At 39.7% G+C, this 24,360-nt stretch overlaps 1 protein-coding gene across 1 annotated transcript in view; it reads right to left on the bottom strand.

The window, feature by feature from the left end:
- DSCAM (DS cell adhesion molecule) overlaps positions 1-24,360 on the bottom strand; it is a 432,936-nt gene that overhangs the window by 354,909 nt on the left and 53,667 nt on the right. The window contains exons 2-3 of the mRNA XM_056502042.1: positions 18,125-18,442; positions 13,516-13,662 (exon numbers count right to left, since the gene is read on the bottom strand). Coding sequence (XP_056358017.1) covers positions 13,516-13,662; positions 18,125-18,442 — 465 coding nt within the window. The remainder of the gene's footprint in view (positions 1-13,515; positions 13,663-18,124; positions 18,443-24,360) is intronic.

Raw genomic sequence — 24,360 nt, 5'->3', positions numbered from 1 at the left:
AGACAGCAGTTTTAGCCAAAAATACACACACATTTTTCCTAATAAAGTAGTTGGCAGCAAAGGATATAAATCCCAAGAGAGTGATAAGAATTATGTGCTTCAAAACAGTAAGGAGGAAAAGATTTTTGATTCTAAATGCAATTAATTTTCATTAATTAAAACAACATGAAGGTCTGGGGGTTGGTGGAGATGGAAAATGTAGGGCATTCATAATTATGGTCCTCTGTTCCTATGGATTCTTTCCAACAATTTATTAGCAGGTATCAGATAATACCTGTAGTGAGAAAATAAATATAAATGAAAGCAACCAGACAAAGACAGCACATTTCATCATCTTTTAGCTATTTTTTAATATTTAATATATTTTTTATCCCAGCTCTCCCACTGAACTTCCTCTTCTCCTTCCTCACACAGGGAACTCCAGCCCAAGTCAGCAAGAGCTGCACAAACAGAAATCTGAAGCACTGGTTTGTGAGTTTATTAATAATTATATAAAACATTCCCACCCATTTATCAAAGGTTTCTAAGTTTCCTTCCCACTTATCCTCTTTTGCTTCATATTTTAATGCATGGGAAGAAACAGGAACCATGGATCCAAAGAAAGGATTAGGTTTTAGGAGATGCTGCCTGAGGATTGGCAGTGAGAAAACTGAGGAAGTTTTGTTTCTTTGCTTTTCAGTTTCCTTCTATATAAAACAAGAGTGATAATTCCAATTAACCAAAAAGAGGTTCTGAGCTTTTCATAAAGGAAGAGAGATGCCAAAACAGGCAGAAATAAAGGTTGCCTTGATTTTTGACAGAGTTTGTGATACAGAATTTTTTAAGCACTTGAAAAACAAGTCAGCTCTAAAATGTGCAATGAATAACCATTGAAAAGGGTGCAAGAAAATCCTAATAATAAACAGAGCTCATGCAAGAAAGGAGAAGATGCATGAAAGAAAAGGAAGGCCAAAATCCAATGAATAACTTCTTTTTTCTGAAATCCCTTTTGAAAACACACAGAGCATCTCACAAGATCTTGTTGGGCTGCTGACATTCAGAGGGTTTTTTTTCCTCACCCCTTCTATAAAACTGCTGAATGGTGCTGTGACACAGCACACATTATCCCATCACTTCTTATTTATGGATGCACTTCTGCTTCCCAGCCCTGGATTTGCCTTTCAGCAGGTCATAAATGTGCATTTTGAAAAGCAGATCAACTTTGCTGCTGTTGCTCTAATGGAATTTTTCCAAGAAAATTAATGTCTTATTTGTTTTCAGCACAAGGATTTCATGATATCCAGCACATTTAGGAATTCAAAAAACATTTAAGCAAAGCAAAAAGTCTCATGTAGATGATAAATCCCCTTATTCCTCTGGATTCTTCCCTAAGACTTCTCCATTACAATACAATACAAAGGTAGCATTTTTTGATTTTCCAGCTTTCTTTTATCCCCACTGATTTTTTTCCTAACCTCTACACTATATCCGCTGCTTCTACATTTTATTATTTTTTAATAAATTCCTAATTATATTTCAGATAAAAAAATTTAAATTCTGTTACAGGTACATGGGAAAATATCAGTGCTTTTGTGAAATTTTATATTGAAAATGTATTTTACAGAAATGGTTTGATTTTAGAAGACACAATATAATGAATATTTCTTAAATTGAATATATCTATTTAGTTTCATCATTTTTTCAAATCTGCAAAATATTTTATACATTTAAGAGATAAGTTTTAATACTGTCTAGTTGTGTATACCCACATGGTGATTTTTAGCATTTGAGTTGGTGTCATTTTTCCTTTTTCATATCAGAAATATCTTTTCGTTTTTAAGCAAATACATTTCAGTCAGTGTTCTGTGAAAAACAGTTTTAAATTGGATGGGAAAATGGAGTACATGGAAGGATTCTCAGTGCTCAATGCAGAAAATGCACTTTTGGAGGCACAAAACAAATGTGAGTCTGAAAGAGCAGAAGGAAATATTTCTTCCATCATTATCACTCAGGTATTGCCTGAAGGATCAGTTGCAAGATGAATATCAGAAGAGAAAAGATGTTACTTTCCTATGGTTTATGTCTCTCTAAAGAATAAAATGTGGATTTACTAAACAATGGTATTTCACCAGCAGGATGTTTTACAAAAGCAGACCAGAGGAAAAAAATAATAATTGTCTGCTTCCTCTAGAAAACCTTTTTGTTAGTTCAAAAATTAAAAAAAATCACCTCCACAGCTGGACCACAATGTATTTTCTGAGTGTGTCAGGAATTTGATTCTCTGTTTTAATGGAGAAGGGGAGGGAAACATATAGAAGAAAAAAAATTCCCTAGGCATGCAATTGAAAAACAAGAGTTCTGCATGTCAGCTGGAATATGTAATCCCCAAACAGAGCCTGCCCTGACCTTCCACAAGCAGCAGGGCAATTGTTCTTGGGGATTTTATGAATATCAGTGTCTATTTGCAAAGAAAGCCCAGGATGAAAGAGGAAAATGAATTTGAATTTGCAGTGGAAGTGAGCATCCAGCACTGGGCTGGACCCCAGCTGGAACAGATCCAGCCCTGATGCCCGGGCAGGGAGCCAAGGAGGCATCCTTGGCAAGGTGCAGGAGCAAGTTCTGCAGCTGGAGAGCTGAGTGGGCACAGGGGGGACCTCTGCCTCATCTGCAGCAGACAGATTTAAAGATGCCAAGCTTTTCATTTCCCATCCTCTCTTACTGCCAGCCCAGAAGCTGCAGCAGTAAAACACTCGAGTTTTCATGGGGAAGTTGTAGAGAACCAACACTCGAGTTTTCATGGGGAAGTTGTAGAGAACAAACACTCGAGTTGTGCATGGGGAAGTTGTAGAGAACAAACTCTCGAGTTGTGCATGGGGAAGTTGTAGAGAACCAACACTCGAGTTGTGCATGGGGAAGTTGTAGAGAACAAACACTCGAGTTGTGCATGGGGAAGTTGTAGAGAACAACCCCTCCAGGGCACTGCAATGAGAGAGAAATCCTTTGCAGGAGGAGGAGAGAATGAAACCAAAGCATGGAGCTGAAACCAGAGAAACACACGGGATGCACCTCTGAATTCCCAGTTCCACACATCCCTCCCAAGCCTGTCCCAGTGTCCAAGGTGCCCTTTTAGCTCCCCATGGCTGCATCCCTTGGCTGTCCAGCTTCAGGTAGCAGGGAGTGGAACATTCCCCCTTGGCAGAGGTGCCCAGTGGCCACACCTGCCTGTGAAGCAGAACTGGGCATCCCCCATCGAGGAAGAGCTGCCCAGGGCAGTGGGATACTGGTGAAAGCCAGGGAAAAAGCATCTTGGATTTTCTCAGGCTGCCCAAAGGAAAACATAAGAGAAAGAATTAATAATAAAGATGAAGCACCTGCAGGGTGCGTGAGAGATGTGACAAAGGGTGTTACCTTCCTTGCACCAATGAAATCAAGTCTATCCTCAGTTCCACAATCTAGTCTATAAAAATGTAGTTGCCTCTTTAATAGAGGCTTTTGCTTCTTTTCTGCCTCATGAAGAAATCCACGTTGCTATATTTTTTTGCTGCATCCTAGCTGGATAGCAACACAGGGCTCCTTCCCCAGCCCTGCTGCTGCAGAAGGCTCACAAGGGTGTGTCCCCTCACCTGCAGCACTGAATTTTTAACTCCTCTGCTCACCCAGGCAGCAGTGGCTTTCAGTCCAATTCACTGCACAAGATGTGCAATCCTGGAGGTGAAATCCCAGGATTAATTCACACTGAGCACACACAACGGTGAGAAAAGTGACAGTATAGACAGAGAGGAAGAAAAGGGGAATTTCTGTAATCAAAACAGAATTGGTTACTTTAAAATGAATGGTGAGCAATCTGTGAAGGTACCCAAATAAACACAGAGCCATTCAGATGGCAGCAGGGAAAGGAAAACCTGCAGGCACAGAAAAGGACACAATGAGGTAGGAGAGAATAAGTAGCCATAGATGTATACCTACAGCCTTCATTTCATGCACCCATAATTCTCCCTGGCAGCTGCATGATTAATTCAAAGATTTATTGATTTTTTTTTGCCTTGCTCAATCCTGTTGACCTGCTTTTGTTGACAGGTCTCTGTGGATCACACTCCTCTGGCAGCTGAAAGCGTTGGCATCACGTTGGTCTCCAATGGCCCACAGGAAAGATTTCAACTCATTCAACACCACCAGCGTTCAAGTGCATGGCAGGAACGTGCAGGACTTATTTTAAATTTAAAAAAAATGAAAAAAATAAACTGGTAGGCTAATTTTGCTGTGAAAATTGTCTGTGATTGCAATTATAATGCAATTTTGGTGGTGGTAGAAAACATTTAAGCAGTTTAATCTCTTTTTCTGCACTCTCCCTCTTTTAAAATATTCACTGGCTTTAAGTTTTCTAGATATTTTTGGCACAGCAACTGCTCACAACATAAAATGTTTAGCCTTTGCATCTACCACCTTTCTGCAGCAGGACAGAGCATCTGCCCCAGCACAGCTGGAGCTCACACACCAGATCACAGGCTTTAAAAATTCACTTGATTCTGACTAAGAGGTCACCTGGCCTCCATTGTAACCTCCCTCCAAAGGGAAAACACACTCACAATTAAAATGTGGCTTTACAGATCAGCAGCCCAGGTACAACACTGATGTCACAGCAAATGAAACAAAGCCCTAGCAGAAAGGCATCTCCAATTCCTCCTAATGAGTCATTCTTCTAATGAGCCTCTCAATTAAAATTGGACTCTTGACAGGGAGGGCAAACCAAATGAGCATTGTATGACCATCTACAGCCCTAAAAAAATGTGGATTTATCAGCTTAGTAGCACACTGCTCCACAGTGATGTTTTAATTGGAATCAGTTACCTGGTACAACACACAACAATAGAATATTCTGTTTCTGGCTTTTTTTTTTTCCAGCTGTCACCTGTAGATATCTCTTTGGATGTATTAAAAATAACCTAAAAATCATAGCTGGTGGCAGTTTTGCCATTCTGCTCCCCTCAGAGTGCAGCTAAACCACATCCACAGCCAGAAAGGATTCCCAGTAGCCAGGCACACACTCATTAAAATGAATCTCATGCATCAATTTTGTCTCCTCACATCAAAGCTGTCAGAGCTCGTTGGTGTTTGCTCAGGTTAGGCTGGGTTTTGATGGGAAACCTCAAGCACACAGTGCTTAGTGTGGTCACCTCCTTATCCACTGCTGCTCAGGAAGGTGACAAGATCACAAGCTGCTGGCAGGGGAGGTTTATAAGGAAGAAAACAACACCAGAATCGCCATTTCAAAAAGCAAAAATGGAAATAAATCATAAAACTGGACCTAAAACCAGCACACTGATTCATCAAAACATGTCCCTGCCTGTAGAATTTTGATACCAAATCTGGCAGCACTGAGCTTTGCTGTCTATAAACCAGACATCCCCCCCCCAAATCCTGCAATTAAAGTGATAAAAATATTGCCTTAAGTATTCAAGAAAATATCTATGTACTAAAAAACTGCCTGAAGAATGGTAAACTAAGAACAAAGACAAAATGGAAGAATGTTGAGTGAGCACCTGGAAGGTCAGCAGTCAGTCTGCTCTTATTTCACCTTTAATAAGGAGCTGATAAACATCAAGTTCATTTAAATTCAGGCCATATTTATTTGAAGGCTCTGCAAGCCCCAGAGAGAATTAATATTACAGGAACTGTAGGGGCTAGAAAAAGCTGGCCAGGTGATAAAATGAGATTCACCCAGGAAAATGAAAGAAATTTCAAGCACATCTGGAGAGAAAATAATGTGACACAGATATTTCCAGTGAAAGACTAACTGTGTCACTGAATTCAACCATGCTGAAAGAAACCTCTTCATGACTGGCAACATCAATAACAAGGTGGTAAAACAGAACAGTTGGGGCATCAGGTTGGATAATGTTATGCATGGTCCAGCAGAGCCTCAGGCCCGTGGAGAGATGTGATAAGATGTACATATGTGTGTGTGTATATATATTTATAAATGTACATGTGTATGAATATGTATATGTGCACACAGACTGATGGATAAAGAGATGGAAAGAGAGAGAAAGGCATAAATAAAAAAAAAAAAAAATATTTGAAGCTTTTATCCAGCAGCAGACTTGCTTCTCTCTCTCTCTGTTTAATTCTCAAGGAGGCAAAAGCAATTCTAAAGAGGACCCGAATCAAATCAAGTTTTTCACATGCTTTAATTTAAGTAGAGAGGAAATAAATTACGGAGCTGAAGGAGAAAATTGAGAAAGAGGATTCAGGGGTTTTTGGGTTTGTATTTTGGTTTGTTTTAAAGTGAGAAGAGGGAAGGAGTCCCTCCCATTGATGGAAATGAAGGGCTGTCCAAAACTCAGCAGCAACAGAGGGGAAAGAAAAATTATGATACACTTTTCTCCTAGAAAGGCTTTGTTACTGAAATGTCAAAGCCACTGCTACTATTTGTGAATCCCATTAGAATTAAAATTGCTGGATATTGTGAGACAAAGCACATCTTGCCTTTCTGGATTATTTTCACCACCACACCTCACCCAAAGATATTTTTCTCCTCCATCTCTCACAAACAGCCACCAATATCTCTGCCCCCAGACCAGCCAAAATGTCCAGCCACACTGAGGAAAATCCCCAATTTCCCTCTGCAGGGAAATACCAGTCTCTGTGATGTTAACACCTCCAGTCCACTTCCCTGTGCTGATTAAATGATCAGAAACCACTCCTGTGCTACAATCACATTGCTCACTTTCCTCTGTGCTACCAAAAAGTGGTTTTTTGACATTTTTTGAGATGCTTTCCCTCTTCATCCTCTCAAGTGGCTCCCAACTCCTGACTCCCACAAGGAGTTAAAATCCTTGCATCTAATGCTATCCATATTAGAAACTTTAAAATGATTCACCTGATCAAAATACTCCCATGTAATGGAACAGGAAGCAAAAATGGAGCCCAGAGAAGACAGAGGAATGGTTTAGGTTGGAAAAGGCCTCTAAGATCACCGAGTCCAATCATAAATCCATCTCCCTAAGTAGCACACTCATGTGTATTTAGCACTTCCAGGGATGGCAATTCCACCACTTTTCTGAGAAATCTGTTTTGACCACCCCCCCCAGTGAAGAAATTTTTCCCAATATCCAACCTAAACCTCCCTTGGCACATCTTGAGGCCATTTCCCTTTGTCCTATTGCTTGTTAATTACAATTTCCTTCAGTGAACAGTTTGAAGTGTGTGGCCTCACTCCATTACAATTTTAGTTCCTGAGACAGAGGAAAGTGTGAAAATTGTTTGCACAAGCAGGAAGTGCTAATTTTTTACAATCTCCATTTTCTATAACACACTGTTCTCTTAAAAGAATAGAGCTCTCAGGAAAAATGTGGAAAACTAGACATTTCTTAAATAATGCAGTAAATAATTCTTTTTTCCTAGGTCCCTCAGGAAAATAACCTTGCTGAAAGAGAAAGTGAGGAAGCAATATATTGTCTTTGGAGATGGGCAAGTGCACTTTACATGTCTTTAGGAAAGTCAGAAAACACATTACTGTAACAGCAAACCTGCAGCCTGACCTGAACGTGGCTGAATGCTGCTCCCATCAGCTTTCCAGGGAGGCAAGGAAGTTCAGCAGATGGAGAGATTTGCCTGCTGTACTTTCTGAGTGCTGATACAACTTTGAAGAGAAGAATTAAACCTCACTGACACTTTTTGGTAGAAGCTAGTTTTTAAAAAGTTTTATATATGGTGCTAATATTTAATCATTAAAAAAATTAATCCTCATTGCACTCTACCTTGGACCAGAAGAAATCTTCCATGCAGAGCAATCAGGGGCATAGGTTAAATATATGTTGAATGCTTGGGTTAAGCACTGACATCAAAGCAAAGCAAATCAAGAAACATCATTGCTCATCTCTGCTAGACCCAGCCTCATTCAAATGGCTGGAGTTAATCCCTGTGGTCACCAGCAATAATCTAATTCTGCTCACTGGACTTCACACGGGACCACTCTCCATAAAGAGTTTGTTTTTTCTTGCACTATGTACAAACCTCATGGTTGAAGAACCAGCTCTGTGCAAACTGAGTAATCTCCAGAGCCCAGCAGAGCCCAGAACTGCAGTGCTGTGTTCCAGATGTCACCATGTGATGACTCCTGGCAAACACTGACTGCTTAGTGCCAACCCCAGAGTTCAGAAAAGCCCTTTGTGCAGAAAGAGATCCAGGAGCCCCCGAGCCTTTTAAAGACAAGGCTTGAGGAACTGTGTGTAAATAAATAATGCAGTTCATTACGCCAGATGTAGGTCAGTGTACATCAGTGACACTTCTCAAGCTGTGTCCAGTGTGACTAATTCCTGGCTGAAGGGAAGGAGGCTGGCTGGAAGGCTCATCAGTTGTCACCAGTGTGTCAATCACAGCCCTGCAGGGAGCCTGTTCCATCCATGCTCACCCACCTTTCCTCAGAGCTGCTGTTCTTCAGTGCACACTCAAATATGCCACTGTGCACAGTTGGTGTTATCTGTCTCTCCCCTTCTCTACTTTTTTTTTTTTTTTGCAGTCCCAGCCCATGTATAAATCAGAGAGATTCTTGCATGGTGTGTCATTAGACAGGAAAATGGGAATTCAGAAAGGTCAGGGCACAAGCCTGCTCGTGATCCTGCTCTTAGCATTGTTCAGAAATACAAAAAAATTCAAAATCCCTTGCAGTTACTAGGATCAGGATAGGAGGCATTCCTAACAGAAATACAGAGTGCAGTGACAGACCCAAGTTAATTCTCCAGTCTTTGTTTACATCCATTCTTCATTCTGCTCTTGTGTCTTTGCTGATCCCTTACCCTGACCTTCAGTTCCAGTAATCCCTTTCTGCCCTCCTTCCCCTACAACCACACCCACCCTCTGCTCTCTCCGGGACTAATTAACACATGAGTGGGCTCTGCTCTGTGCTTTCACCTGGGCACAGCACAATCAGCACTTATTTCACCTTCCCTTCTAGTCCAGCTTCACAGTTCTGTGTGTGAAGAAGAAATGAGCCAAGCACTTGGCTCCCCTCTTGCAGTTGTTCAATGGGAGCAGAAGCCCATCTGTGCTGTGGCTACACTTTCCTATTGTCCCCTGGGTTTATTTTTTTATTATAATTATTATTTTTTAATTTTTTTTTTTGTTATTACAAAAAGCATACTTTGCTGAGCCCTTTGGTCCTGTAGGGCTGAGTCTGCTTTTAGTGGTCACAAGGTCATCACAAAGCTGGTTCCAAAAGTCTCTTTCTTTGAGAATGGTTTGTGAAGGAAAGCAAGAAGAGGGAAAGGAAGTTTGGCCTTTGAACAAGTCATGTGCAGCTATCCATCAGATATTCCAGGGTGATTCTAGGATGAACACAATACTCTAGGCTGGTTTAAGCTTTTATGTTTAGTGCCATTAATGAAAACACGTAGGATTTGGTTATGGGTACAAGAGCAAACTGCACAGCCTTGCTCTCCCTATTGTAATTCAAATGAATTTCAGACTCACCTGACAATGCAGAATTCTTCAGAAAAGAAGGATTTTAGAAAAAGAGACCCTGTAGCTGCAGAGCTTGGTACAGCAGTTACCTGCTCTTTGTGAGCCCCTTGAGACTTGTCAGGGTTACCATCAATCCTTAATTCTGCTGACACTTCAGAGCTTGAGAGACACCACTGCAAAGTTTGATTGTTTAACAGCTGCACCCAGTGCAGAGGGCTGAATATGCCATCTCACCATTATTATTCAAAATGGAGTTTTCCAGTGTGAAAAGATTTCTCTGTAGATTTTGCTGTTGGAGCTCAGTGTTTTCTGCTTTTCCTCAAAATGGATTCATCCAAATAATTGGGTTTGCCTTGCTTTAATATTTTTTTTCTTGCTGCCTTTGCCCCTAGAGGAGACCCTGTAAAAGGTTTTTGGCCTCAGATTTGCTGTCACATCAAAAGAGAAAGTGTAGGAGCAAAACCCCAATTCTGGAACTGTTCCCTAACAGACAGACAGGCTCCTGCACACCTTTCCAGGCTGCAGCTGTCCTTGCACATGGAAACTTCACAGAAATTGGTATTTCTGGCTCCAAACATGGGCACTTTCCCCTTTATTGAACATGGAGGGTGATTTATTGGGATACTCCTTGGAAACACTCTGGTAATAGGTCTTAATATGTTTCAAATCCCAATTACTTTACAATAACCTGGAGGCACGACATAAAATTGCAGCCAGGAAACAGAAGATGCTCTTGCCCAGCTATATTTATTACACACTTCCATTACTGTGGACATCACTGTGCTGCCTGAAAATATACAGATATGCCCAGGACAGCACATGGAAAGACCAAAAACATTGTACAGTTTTAATCAAGGAACACCCTTCTAAAACACTCTTTCTAAAAAGGCAGGATATTTTTACCCTATAAAAGTAAAAACATTGTGGGTTTTTTGTTTGATTTTGTTTTGTTTTTTTTTTTTTTTTAAACATTGTGTTGCTGTTAAAATAAAAGAAAAAAGGAAAAAAACCCAAAACAGTAATTGCTGAAATAAAGGATTCTGGTACATCTTACATCTCCATGTCTTATAGTTAGAATAGGACTACAGATAGACAGGTATATGAAATATTTAAATATTTCTAGGCTGTTGTTGGAAGAATTAAGGGGGTTAGGTCCTCCAGAAAAGAAAAAAAGAGAGAAAAAAAAAAAAAAAAAAGGCTTCTGTGGCTTCTGTTTGAAATGGTTGTATCATCTCAGTGGAAATGAAAGAATCACAGAATAGTCTGGGTTAGAAGGGGCCTGAAAGTGCCACCCCTGCCATGGCAGGGACACTTTCCACTGTCCCAGGCTGCTCCAACCCCAGTGTCCAACCTGGAACTGAACATTTCCAGGGATCCAGGGGCAGCCACAGCTGCTCTGGGAATTCTGTTCCAAGCCCTCACTCCCCTCACAGTAAAGAATTTCTCCCTAACATCCAACCCAAAGCTGCTCTCTGACAGTTTGAAGCCATTCCCCTTTGTCCTGTCACTCCATCCTTGTAAAAAGTCTCTCCCCATCTCCCTTGTCAGCTCCCTTCAGAAAATGTTCTCATCTTTATCCTCTCCACTCTCACACTTTTTCTTTGCTTTTCTTACTTTTCAAGTAAATACTCCATTTATTGTCCCCACAAAAACCTTGTCCTCTTCAAACCATGAAAAGCATCACTCTCACATATATTTATAACTCTTTATATTCTTTCCTTTCACAGTAGAGGTTTCCCCTCAGGCTGGCTCTCATTTTATAAGATGTTAATGAATAACCAATAAATCAGTTATTTAGAAGGAGAAGAAGAAGAAGAAAAGAAGAAGAAGAAGAAGAAGAAGAAGAAGAAGAAGAAGAAGAAGAAGAAGAAGAAGAAGAAGAAGAAGAAGAAGAAGAAACAATGATAACTTGATATTTTTGAATACTTATTAGCTTCCAATACTGTTCTGTCTTCAAGACCAAAGAATCTGGTCTTGCACTCTAAAAAAATACCATAAATGGGTTTTTTTTGTAACATCAATTCTAATGAACTATGGTTTGTTTTTAATTTAAATTCTCAACTTCAGAATTGAGGGATTGTGAGATAATAAGAAACTTGCTAAAATTTGTGATAGATTTTTAATGATTGTAGCCTTGTCAACCATTGTCAGAATGTGCACTAAGAATAAAAAATTGATTTAGATCCATATAGTTAAGTTGTATTACACAGTTTTATCCCCCTAAATATGGGATTAGAACCAATATAGGCTAATAAAAAATAAATTATCTGTAAGTGGAAGCCATGATGTTTTGAAGAGCTGCCATTTTTTTTTCCCTAAAGAGGAGATTACAGAGACCTGGGTGTCCCCTGCTCCTGATTCCAGGGGGAAGATAGGACTGAGCCACCCTCAGATATCAGAGGTGAAAGGAACTAATGCTGAAGTCACAGAAAAGAAAATAACAACCAGATTTTGGCCTCTCAATCTATGTTTCCAGAGAAAACACACATATTTTCTTCTAACACAGAATGAATAAACTTACAAAACAATTAAGGTAGTTAATAATGAAGAAATTAATGTTTTTTTTTCCTCCAGCCAAGACTCACATGGACAGATGTACATGCACCACATAGCAGATTATTTTAAGATTAAAGAAAACAAACACATCCATCCACTCTTGTGTTAAATAGCTGCAATCACATTTAGAGAACCTTAAGCATAGTTCTGCATCAATACATACAGAATAATGGAAAGCTTGTTTTTCTATTTAAATACAACTCTGACCTGTGTTGGCTGCAATGCTGGTGAGTCCAACAATTCAGATATTACAGATCTCTTTGTGCAAACACACCCTGTTGCAGTTGCTCAATGACAAAAAATTATGATGTTATCAAAACCCAAGAGTGAATTTAAGGAAGTGAATTTACCAAGCTTAAACAGTGCACTAGCAACATTGAACTGCTGATCATCTATTACATGGTTGTTAAATATTTACCAAATCCTTAGAAAGTTCTTTGAATTATAATTTTTGGAAAAAAAAAAAAAATTAAGGTGATGTCAGGAATCAGTAAAGCATGGAGAGAAATTAAATCTCTAATATGAGCCATATAGAGACACAGGTATTGCCATCAACAACACAATCTGTCAGAAAATAAAAATTATTAATATACTGAGGAGCTATACAGAAACATTTCCACACAGTTGAGCATCATAAACACAAACATATTCCTGAGTAGACTCTGCAACATTTAACTCAAACTATTTTTTTTCCATTCTGCACAGCCCTGGAACAATACATTTCCAATTTCTGCACACATAAATCATTTGTATGTGTAACAACAGCTGCACCCTGCATTATATATAATTCAGATATGTTCTATGCTGAAAATATTTCTCCTACCTATTCATTCTCCCATGGATTCCTTTACAATATTTATGCTTTAAAATGTTAGATTTTCTTTGCCCAAATTCCAAAACAATGCCTCACATTTTCTCCCTGTCATTAAACAGATTAATGCACATAACTGATTTAGTACAGATTGTTTCACTTCAATATGTTCAGCTATAGGCAATGCTTAAACCTCCACTGTTATCTGTGAAGGTATTTGGGATTAAAATGCTATGAAACTATAAATATTGATTACATACCTCATTTAAACATAACCAAACTAATTTAGACTCAGGATTTCTTCTAGTCCATGAGTAACATCACTACTAAAAACAATTACAGCCCAGCACATGTTTATGACACTCAAATTTCTTTGGCATGCAGGAGCTCTTTATCAAAGTTAAAATGCAAACCCACTGCCTCAGCACCCAAAAGCTGGTTTTCTGTCTGGTGTAAAACAAAAAACATGTTATTTTCCCCTGAAGCAGGCTGGAAAAGCAGGGCTGTCTGAAGCCTTCATGTCACACAGAGTCACAGGGATGCAGCAACGCTGGGAGGATGACATCCCACTCAGTTATAATTGAACCAAAGTAAACATCAGGCAGTTTTAGGAGGGGGGGTGGGGGGAAAGAAGAAGGAAACATCTCTGCCATTGCCAGCTGGGAAAAAAAATAAATAAATAATTTAAAAAATCCATCAGAGCCTACCTGAGACAAGCGAGACTGTGTCTTTCTCCCATGAGACTACAGTGATGTATGCCTCCACAGAGGAGGGGATAATGCACTTGAACACTGCTACATTGCCTCTCATGGCTTTCTGGTCCTCCACACGGACTGTATAGGGTTCCCGTAAAACTGCAGGGCAAGAGGAGCCTTTGTTAAACAAATCAGTTTAACACCTCCGGGTCAGCCTTGCAAAGTGCCCCCCGCAATCTGCCTGTGGGCTCTCATTGCAGTGAAATTCTCACTTTTACCAGGCTGAGTGCAGGTTGATGCAAAAGCATTCCCACTTCTTTTTGTTTCCTCAGAACCTGCATCTCTCACTCTGTGTTATTCCCTGATTCTGGGAGGCTCAGACAGGAGCTGCATGTTTGTGTGGGGATTGGTGTTATGTTATTTGTGCACACAGTTCCCTTCACAAAGGGTTTTGTGCTCTGCCAAAGAGCACAGAGCCACGTGCAGGTGCTGTGTGTGAATCAGACATCCAGAGGGGACAAGGGGAGGTCAGTGTCATTTAGGATTTTGAAGAAGTGAGAACCGAAGGAGAAAATCGATGGAGGTGACAGAGAGAAAAAAAAGAAATGTGTGTCAGGAACACAGAGAAATTAGAGTAAGTGGAGAGCTACATTTGATTGAGCAGCCCTGAAAGAAGTCAGTTAATGGAAAAAAAAACCAGACACAAAGACACAATTGTATTAAACAAAACCATGTTATAATAAAATCCAACATGATTCAAAAAATGCCTAGAATCAGCATAGCATTTGTCTTGAGTCTGAAAGAATTAATTTAATGGAAAAAGAGAAGAAAGAACGACTGTATGGACAAGGAGGATAAAAGCACATTGAAAAAACACAAAAAAAAAGCACATGGAAAAACCATTCCCACCACACCAAACTAATATTGCTGGGAGATGAAGTTGCACTGGGTAGGAGAATGGAAAGAAGGGAAATCCTGAAATAACTCTATGAAGAGTGAGGGATGAGCATTTCTGTGAGCTAGAGCTCATGGAGAAGGTGGCAGAGCAGAGAAGAGAGAGATGTTGTGCATCAAGCAGAAGTTCTACATCTTCTACAGCAAATGAATGGGTGAGACAGGACAGATGAGCACAGACTCCCCATGTCAAGGTGAAAAAAAAAGGAATAACCACAGCCAGAACAAACTATTTCGATGGTTTGAGTGCACTGGAAATTTCTGTGTGTCTGAGACCTGCACCTGCCTGAGGGTAAAAGTTATTTTAAAAGTTATAATGCTGAGCTGCCACATTACAGGGACATTTCTTGCCCACATTTTCTGTCCATAAACACAGATTAAGCTCTTATACAAGCAGCCCCACTGATTCCAGCTGAAAAGTCAGTAAATTCTTTTCAGAGTTTACAAAAGTGTTTCTAAACACCAGGAGCACTAGAATTTCTAAATATCTGCCCCACTTAAGGGTGTATTTCAAGAAATAAAAGTCAGACTAATTAAGTGTAACCACAGTCTTCAAAATGCAAACAGCATCAAATTTTCAGGTCCTTTGTTACCACTGCAAAAATTAAGACTGAAGGTCTCCATCCCAAACTTTGCTATAAAAATATAACTTTAGAAGCCCTAACTAAAAAGAAATAATTTTAATTAAAAATAAAATACCTTTTTTAAAAGGAAAATATCCATTTTCTATTACAAGATAGACACTGCTAGTTTTTAAAAAGTCAGTAATTGATTTCTAATGAAAGTCTGGGATTGTTAACACTGTTATGATTGTTAAACTGATATTATGAGGACCTTTAATGCAGTGACTTTACAGCACTGGCTGCCCTGTGGTGAATAATTCCTCTAGCCTTGTCCTACACCCAGGGAATGGCACATAGATCATTTTAATGAGGCTGATTTGTGTCTGTGCTCTTGTTCCAGCCATCATTCCCAGGAAATGCAGCAATATCCCAACTCACTGCTGAAGGTATTTGTACTTTTCAGAACACTTGAGCACTTTAAAAATCTGCCCAAGTGATCTTGGCAATAAAATCTGACACAGAAACCATGTGGAGCACAAAACTAGAAAGAAGTTTATTCATTTCCTTGCTTAAAAAAATTTACATCCTTGTGATTTACAAGGCTTCTCAGCCATTTCCAGATCATAGTTTTGACAGTTTCCATTAATAAATTGCTGATTTTTACTTTTTCTATTTATTTTTTTTTAATAATTTCAAGTCCCCAGGTCATTAATTTATATGAAAGTATCAGCCTTTGCTAAAGAAAAATAAAAAAACAGACTCCTCACTGCCAGGAGAGCTTGAAGATAAACTGGAGACCTTTACTCCCATGTGGGATTGGCATGGAAGAGGATTAGGTTTGGGTGTCCATGTGTGGGATTAGGATTTTTTGGGAGGAGTTCAAGAATGTTTGTTGTACTATATCCAAAATTACATGCAAAATCACAATTACAATTATCTGTGAGCTGGAATTTTTGTATCTGCTGTCCACACTCCTGGGAAAAGAGGTAAATGAGCTCCAGACTTTCTCAAGCTGACTTTGAGAATGGGCAGAACCATATTAGTCTTTGTGCTATGACCAGGTTATCCACTGATTTCTTCTGAATTCTTAGGAAAATAATTGCTGTTGGAGCGCATTGGAAGGAGAAAAAAAAAAAAACAACATGTTAATTAGTGCCAATCTGAAATATTTTTCAGATTTCACATAAACAGAAATAATTTGCAAGCACCACGAAAAGAAATGAAGTTTCTAATTTCAAATTTGAACACTCCAGGGTTTAATCTGAGCATAAAATGCACTTGGCTGCCATGCACAGAAGACTTCACAAATTGGGTTTTCCTGTGATTGAGGGTTACACAAGCCCTTGGAAAAGGTGCTCATGGATAGTTGTGCTCTGCATCAGGCAGGGACAGCATCAGCTCAAGGGAAGGAACTCATTTAATTCCTTATCCAAACCTCACATTAACTGAGAAATCGAGTTAAATGGGGAAATGAATGGATATGGGGGAAAAGGTTAAAAAAAAAAGAAAAGAGATAAAGGGGGCATTTCTGAGTTGTTAACTCCTGAACCAAGCACCTACACTACCAACAGCAAAGTCTTTTTCTAAGGTACTTTTTCTATTTGCAAGGTTCATTTCTCAAGCAGAGGGAGAAGTTTTGTTTTGGAGTTCCATGGATGAATGTTTTACCCCTAAAGGAACAGCAGTTCAGAGCCTTAGCCAGCAACAGTGCAAGTTTTACCCTCCTTTGTATCAGCACAGTAGTTTATCTAAGAAATGTAAAAATTGGAAAGCAATCCTGGAAAAAAATACTGACCAAATGATGTTTGAAATACAGACACAGTAACAAATACAGAAAAGACAAAAATAAATATTGTGTTGTCTCTAAATATAATTCTACCAGACAACTTGCCCTTAAATCCATGCCAGTAAAACCAAAAGCTCTAAAACCAGAACTAAGTTTCAAACATAAAGTTGGTTACAATGTGTTCATATGAATCTTTGATTTTCAAGCTTTTTTTTTTTATGGACAACTAAATAATTTCATAAGAAGCACAGACCATCATAGAACTCTCCATGTATGTAACATGATAACTTGCTTCTGCTGGATGCTTCTTGTGCAAGAAAACCCACTTTCCTGGACTAAAATTTTAATGAGACATGAATTTCATGGAAACCTGGTTTTTATTCTTGCTTCCCAGCTGCCTACAAGCTACAGATCTCTGAATGTTAACTTAGTGTTAAGAAGAAGAGAAGGCATTTCATTATTTAAAAGGAAAGTTTCAGGCAAATCTACTTGTTAACTGTTCACAGTTTTTTTCCCTGTGAAACTCCTGTGAAGGCAAATCTCCAGAGGAAAAGTTGTTCTCTTCTGAGAAAAGCCAAGCAAAGCTCCACCAACAATAAAGAGCTTCCAAGGATTTGCATTTGCCAAGGGTCAGCTCCCAGACTATTTTTTGTTTGTTTGTTTGAATATTTTAATTAACTGTAGGGGATAGACCAAAATCTTCAAGAGCTGTGCAATCATGTGTTTGTGTGCTGTAACAAAAGGCCTGATTTTGATCCCTCTGTAATTCCCCACTGGCTGACCCAGCCAGTACAGAAAACAGACACAAAATCATTCTGCTCATTTGCATATTTTAGTGAAAATATCTTAAATATCACTTAAAGTGAAAGCACTGCCTATGGACCCACATCAGCTGCTGAATCATTGCAGGAGACTAAAACTTCTCTCTCAAAACAAAGCACAAGTGACCACAAACTAGGGAGGAGAGGTGGATTTTAGGCCAAGCATTCCTCTTCTCTTCCAGACCATGTACAAAATCCACCTTTTTCTCACACAGTTCTTTAATGTGCAAGCATGGTTTGGTCGATGATTTGATTATCTGTTCATTTCTCCTTATATTTGTGCTCATCTGATCTTTGGAAAACCAACTTTTCAGCAGCAAAATAATTCAAACTGGGGAGGAGAAGAGAGGAAAGCATTCACAATATTACTTAATCTTGTTGAGGGTTTAGAGGTTTTACTTCTGGCCAACTTCCCTTGATTGATATCTGCTGCTCCTCTTAGAAACACCCAACTTCCCTCCCTCCTCAATCCCAATGAAATAAAAGACTCTCCTTACCAGCCTTAATGTGAACATCCTGACTCCTGATTTTCCCTGAAGGATTTTCAGCTGTGCAATAGTAAGTGTTATCATGGATTAAGTTATTAAAGCTTGAAGGAGGGAAGGGGAAGATTTGGAGAGTGCCATTGGGGTGGACGTGGCGGATCCCTGGGACATCGTAGATCTCCTCGCCCGTCGCTAGGTACCATCTGAGCGTCACCGGGGGGATCCCCGCTGCTGGACAGGGGACCAGCGTCCCTGTGGTGCTAGCAAACACTACCTCTTGCAGAGATGCATTGACAAAGTAGAGGCTGGCGTGTAGCTCTTCACTGAAAACTGCAAGACAAAAAGAAAATAAATAAATAAATAAATAAATAAAAGAGCAGACGTTGAAAACCCGGCAGCGCGCGGAACGGTTCAAATGTGCCCAGGGAGGGTGATCAAAGCAGCTGGATGATAATGTCAGCTCTGATAAAATTAATAAATAAAAGAATAAAATGTTTCTCGTTTCCAAAGAAAATGCTGTTGAACACAGTAGGTGGTTTGCACCCAAAAGTAAAATGAGAAACGCCTTTTGGTGTACACGGATATGGATCTGCTCATTTCTGTGCTCGCTGAGGCTGAACTCCTGGTACAGCCTGCAAAAATCTGTCAATAATCTGCCTTTATGAAATTTCCAGTGGCTAAATTCCTGCCTGAAACATGAGCAGTTTCTGTTAGCATCCCTAAATTTATTTTTACAATCTTTTCATGGCAAAAATTATTTATAAAGTAATAAAAAGAACAGAGCAAACAGTGAAAAAATCCTATAACTCCTTAATAGTAATATATGTCTATACTTAATATAGATACAGCTTAGTAAATGCTTTCTATCATTTGGTCAGTTCTTTCCAGCAAAGACACTAAATCTAGGTGCCTAAGATAATCTTGGTTCTGCCATCCTTGTGGCTCCATGGAATCCCACTCCCAGCCTTAAAATGAAGATTCTGTATCACTGGAAAGAGTCAATATTAGTCAGAGCACCAGATTAACCACTTCTGCCATGGGCTATTCAGCTCTCACTGGAGGGATTGAAGTCTCCAGGGAGTTTAAAGCTCCCCCAGCATTTCCTCTGAAGTACCTTCCTAACCTCTGTTGGAGAGCTGATAAGCCTAACACACAATTTTTGTTTTCCAATAAGTGGTAGGATATATTCCAATACCACCAATCTGCTTTATATTTGCATATCGTGCTCACATGTAAAAAAACTGGTCAGTTTTGCTTGACACAAACACAGAGACTTGGATGTTTCACTGTATCTTGAATGCAGTAGATTCTGACAGGATTTTCTAAAGCAAGGCTGGTAGGGGTCAGTTTTTGAAAAGGTGACCCCACTGGAGGAGATCTCAGTGACAATGATGAGACAGATTTCAGGGTGGCCTTCATTTGCACAAGATGGTTTCTATTATAATACTGAAAAATCTTGCAATCCCAATGCTAAGCCATGAATTCTCTTGTCTAACTCTGCCACTGCATTTTATGATAGTTTGGAGCACAAAATAGACTATTTTTTCCTTCTCTCTTTTGATATCTTGCAAAAATACAAGGTGGGAGGGTGTTCATTCTAAATATCATCAGGAGAGATTCAAAAGAAAGCAAAACTGGAAATTAAAAAAAGAGAGACACCCTCTCCAACAGGGAAAGATGCCTGGCATGCAGGAGACAGATAAATGAGTGCACAGAGAAGGCTGAAAGGCACTTGGAGGTTGAGAAAGGAGAAATTTCAAATCTGGAGCTGAGCTCCTGCATTTAGATGAGGCAGGTGCCAGCACAGAATAAAGTCCCCTGCAAGGAAATTCTACCTAGAGGGTGCAATCCCAAGAGGAACACAAGCATCTGGAAAGCAAAAATAGACACAATAGGACTAAAGCACAAGAAGAAGCTGAATCCTCATTCAGAAGGAGTGAATAAAATGGTGCCACTTTTACATAATCACATTTCTAATTATAGTTGTACTTTGAAGCAGAGAACAGTATTGTTGGTAACATAATAGAGAGCTGAGAAAAAAAAAAAAAACAATTTAGCATTGTTCATCTGCTGTACAAGCTTTTCTCTACAAATACAAATGAAACAATCAACAGGGCATTTAAATTTCCATTGGCCAACAAGACATGCACGTAGAAGTAATAAACACAGTTCACATTTGCCAGCTTTTATTATGCTGTGCTGCTTCTTAGCAGATATCCAAGCAAATGCAGTAGATTTCCTGGCCAAGAACAAAGAGGTAAATACCAAATTATGAATGCCATAAATATAGAGAATATCAGGAACTCTGTTTGACACTTCCACAGAATCTAACTTCCCAATCAAACACAGCACAGCTGAAGTAGAGACTCACACTAGCAGCACATAACAATGAATTTTTCCAGCTGCTTTGTATCCTCTGTAGAAGCTTTCACTACTCTTGACAAACTTTGCATCCATCAGCCAGTACAATAGTGCTTCATTTTAAACCAGCATCTGCTAAGCATTCATCCTAATGGCAGCCACAAGCACACCAAGATCCCTGGAAAACAATCACAATGCACACACTTATCCACAATGCTGACAGCCCAGATGCTTTTTGTGGTGGAATTCACTGTGTGAGCTACGTTGGACACATCCAATGGCAAAAATGGGATTTCAGAAGCTTTTATTAAAAAGATATTTCTCCTCAACGTTCTGTAGGATGAAAGGGATTAGCTGAATGACAGAACAAGTGATTTATTGAAACCTAATTGAAACTGAGACAAGTCAAAGATGATGTGAAATTAATTATATGTTACTTAATGATAGAATATGATCCAGCTAAACACTGTATTTTTCACAAAGCAGAAGCAACTCAGACAAAGAGTTGCAAGGCAGAGTGGTAAGGGAAGCTGATGAAAGTTGTGGAAATAAAACAGCAACGAGAAATATCTGAAGAATGAAAACAAACAGAAAAAAGGCAATCATAGAAGAGAAAATAATATCCAAGACAGAATTGAAAACTCTTGCAGCTGAGTGACTGCACTTAGCATGGACAGAGATCACATCATTTCACAGTGTAAGGGAAGAAAAGGCAAAGGTTCTTCTGAATAAGGGTTATTTATTACCAAACCAGTAATTCTTGAGGGAAACAAGAGGAAGGCTGCACCTCAGCAGTGCTCAGGTGCCCCAGCTGGAATGAAAAGGTGACAAACAACCTGCACCTGCAAGCACTTTGGGGCAAGAAGGCAGAGATTTGTGTCCTGGGATGTGTGGTTAAAGGAGAATATCAGGAGTTTATCAGCTCAAAGGACAAGAAGCACTTCTGGAGTCTAAGGCTCAAAAGATGCCAGGATCTCACTCCTACAAGAATGGGGAGAGAGGTGTGGGGGAAGGAAAAATAGAGGGGAGAGAGGGAGGGAGATGGGAGGTGGATAAATGGCTTGCAAGTTCAGTCAACATTCCTTACTCTCAGTACTTGAAGCAATAAGAGGAACTGACAAAGCATTATAGCCAAGGAGGTTTCTTCTGATTTTCAGGGGAGACAACACTGCTGTGCATAGCAAAGTGCTGAACACATCAGCCAGATGCAAAATTTCTGTTGGCATTTGAGAGATCTCTTTTCAGCTAAGCTGGTTCTTTACAAGCAGGTGTGCAGGGCTGTGAGCTGATGTCCCTCAGGCTGGGCAGTGAAACCAGGATGGACACACAGCTATGCAGATTTAGGCTGGGTGGGACATTTCCAGCACCTGCAGCTGCTGGCACAGCTAAGAATGGAGTTTTTTTGTTTTGTCAGAGGTGGCCTTTTCCCTCCTCAGGCAGGTCACTCCTCCAGGTCTGCAGCTCCTACATGTGTGCATGCTGAGAGCTTGGTCTTCTGCAAGGACCTAGCCAATAGCTCTTGTGATATTCCTGCCTATGAGGGATCTGTCCAGGCTTCACAAGGCAAACCAGGCTGAAATTGCTGTTCCTCAATCCCCCTTTTTGCAGAAAGGGGTGTCACTAAGGTGTGAGAGAGAAGATCATACATTTAAATTACAGCATTGCATCCAGCTTGGGATCTGTTGACAAGAAGGGGTCAGCACCAACAAAGAGATGAGAGAAGAAATGAAAAAGTAAACCATGAAACCTTTGGCCCCTTCAGGTTGCTTCACCTGCAAGAACCTTTACCCTAAAGATGCCAAAAGTGAAAACTTTCCTGGAACAAAAGAAAATTTTCTATCTGTTCAACTCAGTGCCAGAATGCAATGCTGAGCCTTGGTGTTGTACGTAATTTCTTTTCATCATGTGCTCCTTCATATTTTGGTAAGTTTAAATAACATTTCTGTGATTTTGAAGTTGGTTTTTTGAGCCCCATATTCTTCCAAACCCACATTCTGCAATTGGCCATTGGAAGACCAAATTTTCTCTTCACCACTTGAAAGAGCTGAAATACTTATGGTTGAGAGACCAGTCAGCACACTCAAAAATATGAATGAAGTGTCTCTGAAATTAATTGATACTTATATTTAATTCACACACTGTATCCTTTTCAAGGACTAAATGCTGTTCCTGTAATGTCTTTGCAAGTGGAAAGTTTGGTCTTAAATTAATAACAGTTTAAAACTAAGGGAAAAATTAGTTCTCATCCATTTGATTAATCAAATCCAGCATGAAATATTTATATAGATAAATTAAAAGATATGAATCAAAGTGAAAGTCTGGACCCAAGAGACCACTGAGATTATTTATATAAAATAAAAATCAAAACAGAAAAGATAAATTATGTAATTAAGCAGTTGACTGCACTCCTGCACCACAGCAGGTTTGTAGAAACAGCCTGGACTGTGTTGCAGTGGAACTTCAGGTTTGCCACAGCTTTGGACATCAATGTTCCCTCTCTTTTTCTCCTCAGTGAGGTTGTGATTGAGGAACTGGGCAACAATCAAGTATTTCCTTCAGATTCATTGGATTGTATAAGGTGCCACCTTAAAATGTAATAATTTCCCACTTTATATACAGCTGCCTAAACACAAGAAACAAATCCAAGAAGTATAATAAAACATAATAAATACAGAAATTAACACAGGAGAAACATAATAAATGTATAATAAACATAGAAGCAAATCCAAAGAGTATAATAAAAACAGCAGAAGGAAAAACAGAAAAGGGAAAGGAAAGAAAGGACAGTATTTAATAAAGTCTAAGGTCCTAGTGCTGAGCTTGGAATGGCAGACACCTGGAACTGCTTTTTACCATGATGGCACAACACATTCCAGAAAAAGCTGACATTTGGAAAAATTTTTGCAAAAAGATGCAAATCAGCATGAGACACATTCCCTTAAGAAGTTTAAGGACTAAGAACCTGAGTATTCTTATCAGCTCATCAAGGTCTCACCAAAGTTTAAGAAAAACAATAAAACATCAATATCCTGGATGCCTTCTGGAAGAAGCCTTTTCCTGAAAGACCTCAGCCATCCTTCCTTGGGTAGGGGAGCAGCTTTTGAGCCTTTTCCACAGGCAATGCAGGAAAAGCCCTGGGCTCAGCTGAGACCCTGCCTCGATGGGCAAATCACTCCTTCCCTTTTCCACCATCCCCAGCAGACAGAGAGGGATCAGAACCACTTTTTGAACATCTCATTTAACTGGAGAAGTTCAGCACAGGTGCCCCAGCATTTTTAGCTTCTGGGTGGATGTTTGCTGTCCACATTTATGGACTTGTACTGTGAGTTCAGCCTGTCTGGCTCAGGCATGAGCCTAAAAGCATCACAGGCTTTGCCTGTCCTTACAGCAGCAATTCCTAAATGCATCTCCAGGATGCAGAAAATTCAAAAACAGGGTGGGGTTTTTTTGTTGATTTTCTTTTGTTTTGGTGGGGGAGGTGGTGGCATTAAAAGATGTAATAGAATCAGAGCAATAAAAGGAGAAAGGTCACAGAATATCCTGAGCTGGAAGGGACCCACAAGGATCATCAAGTCCAGCTGCTGGCCCTGCACAGGATCATCCCCAGATGTTCCCTTTCATCCCCAGAACAGGACAGGGAAAGGATTAAATAAAAGAGATTATTTAGCAAAATGGAAGAAAAAGGTAACAAGACAGGTGGAAGTCAGAAGGATGTTAAGACTCAGGGAACTCCCCAGGATTTCACAACTCTTGAAAAATCTGCTCTCAGCCAGACTGCTCCTTTCTCACTGGCCTGAAATCAGAGTAAAACCAGGCAAGAAAACATCATTGTGACCACAGCCATTATGGCTGTGAGGTAGAGACCTAGAGAGAACAAAAGATCCAAT

The sequence above is a fragment of the Oenanthe melanoleuca genome, chromosome 1 (assembly GCF_029582105.1).
Source record: "Oenanthe melanoleuca isolate GR-GAL-2019-014 chromosome 1, OMel1.0, whole genome shotgun sequence".
In the NCBI taxonomy this organism is placed as follows: Eukaryota; Metazoa; Chordata; class Aves; order Passeriformes; family Muscicapidae; genus Oenanthe; species Oenanthe melanoleuca.
This window is presented reverse-complemented; position numbering and strand designations above follow the sequence as displayed.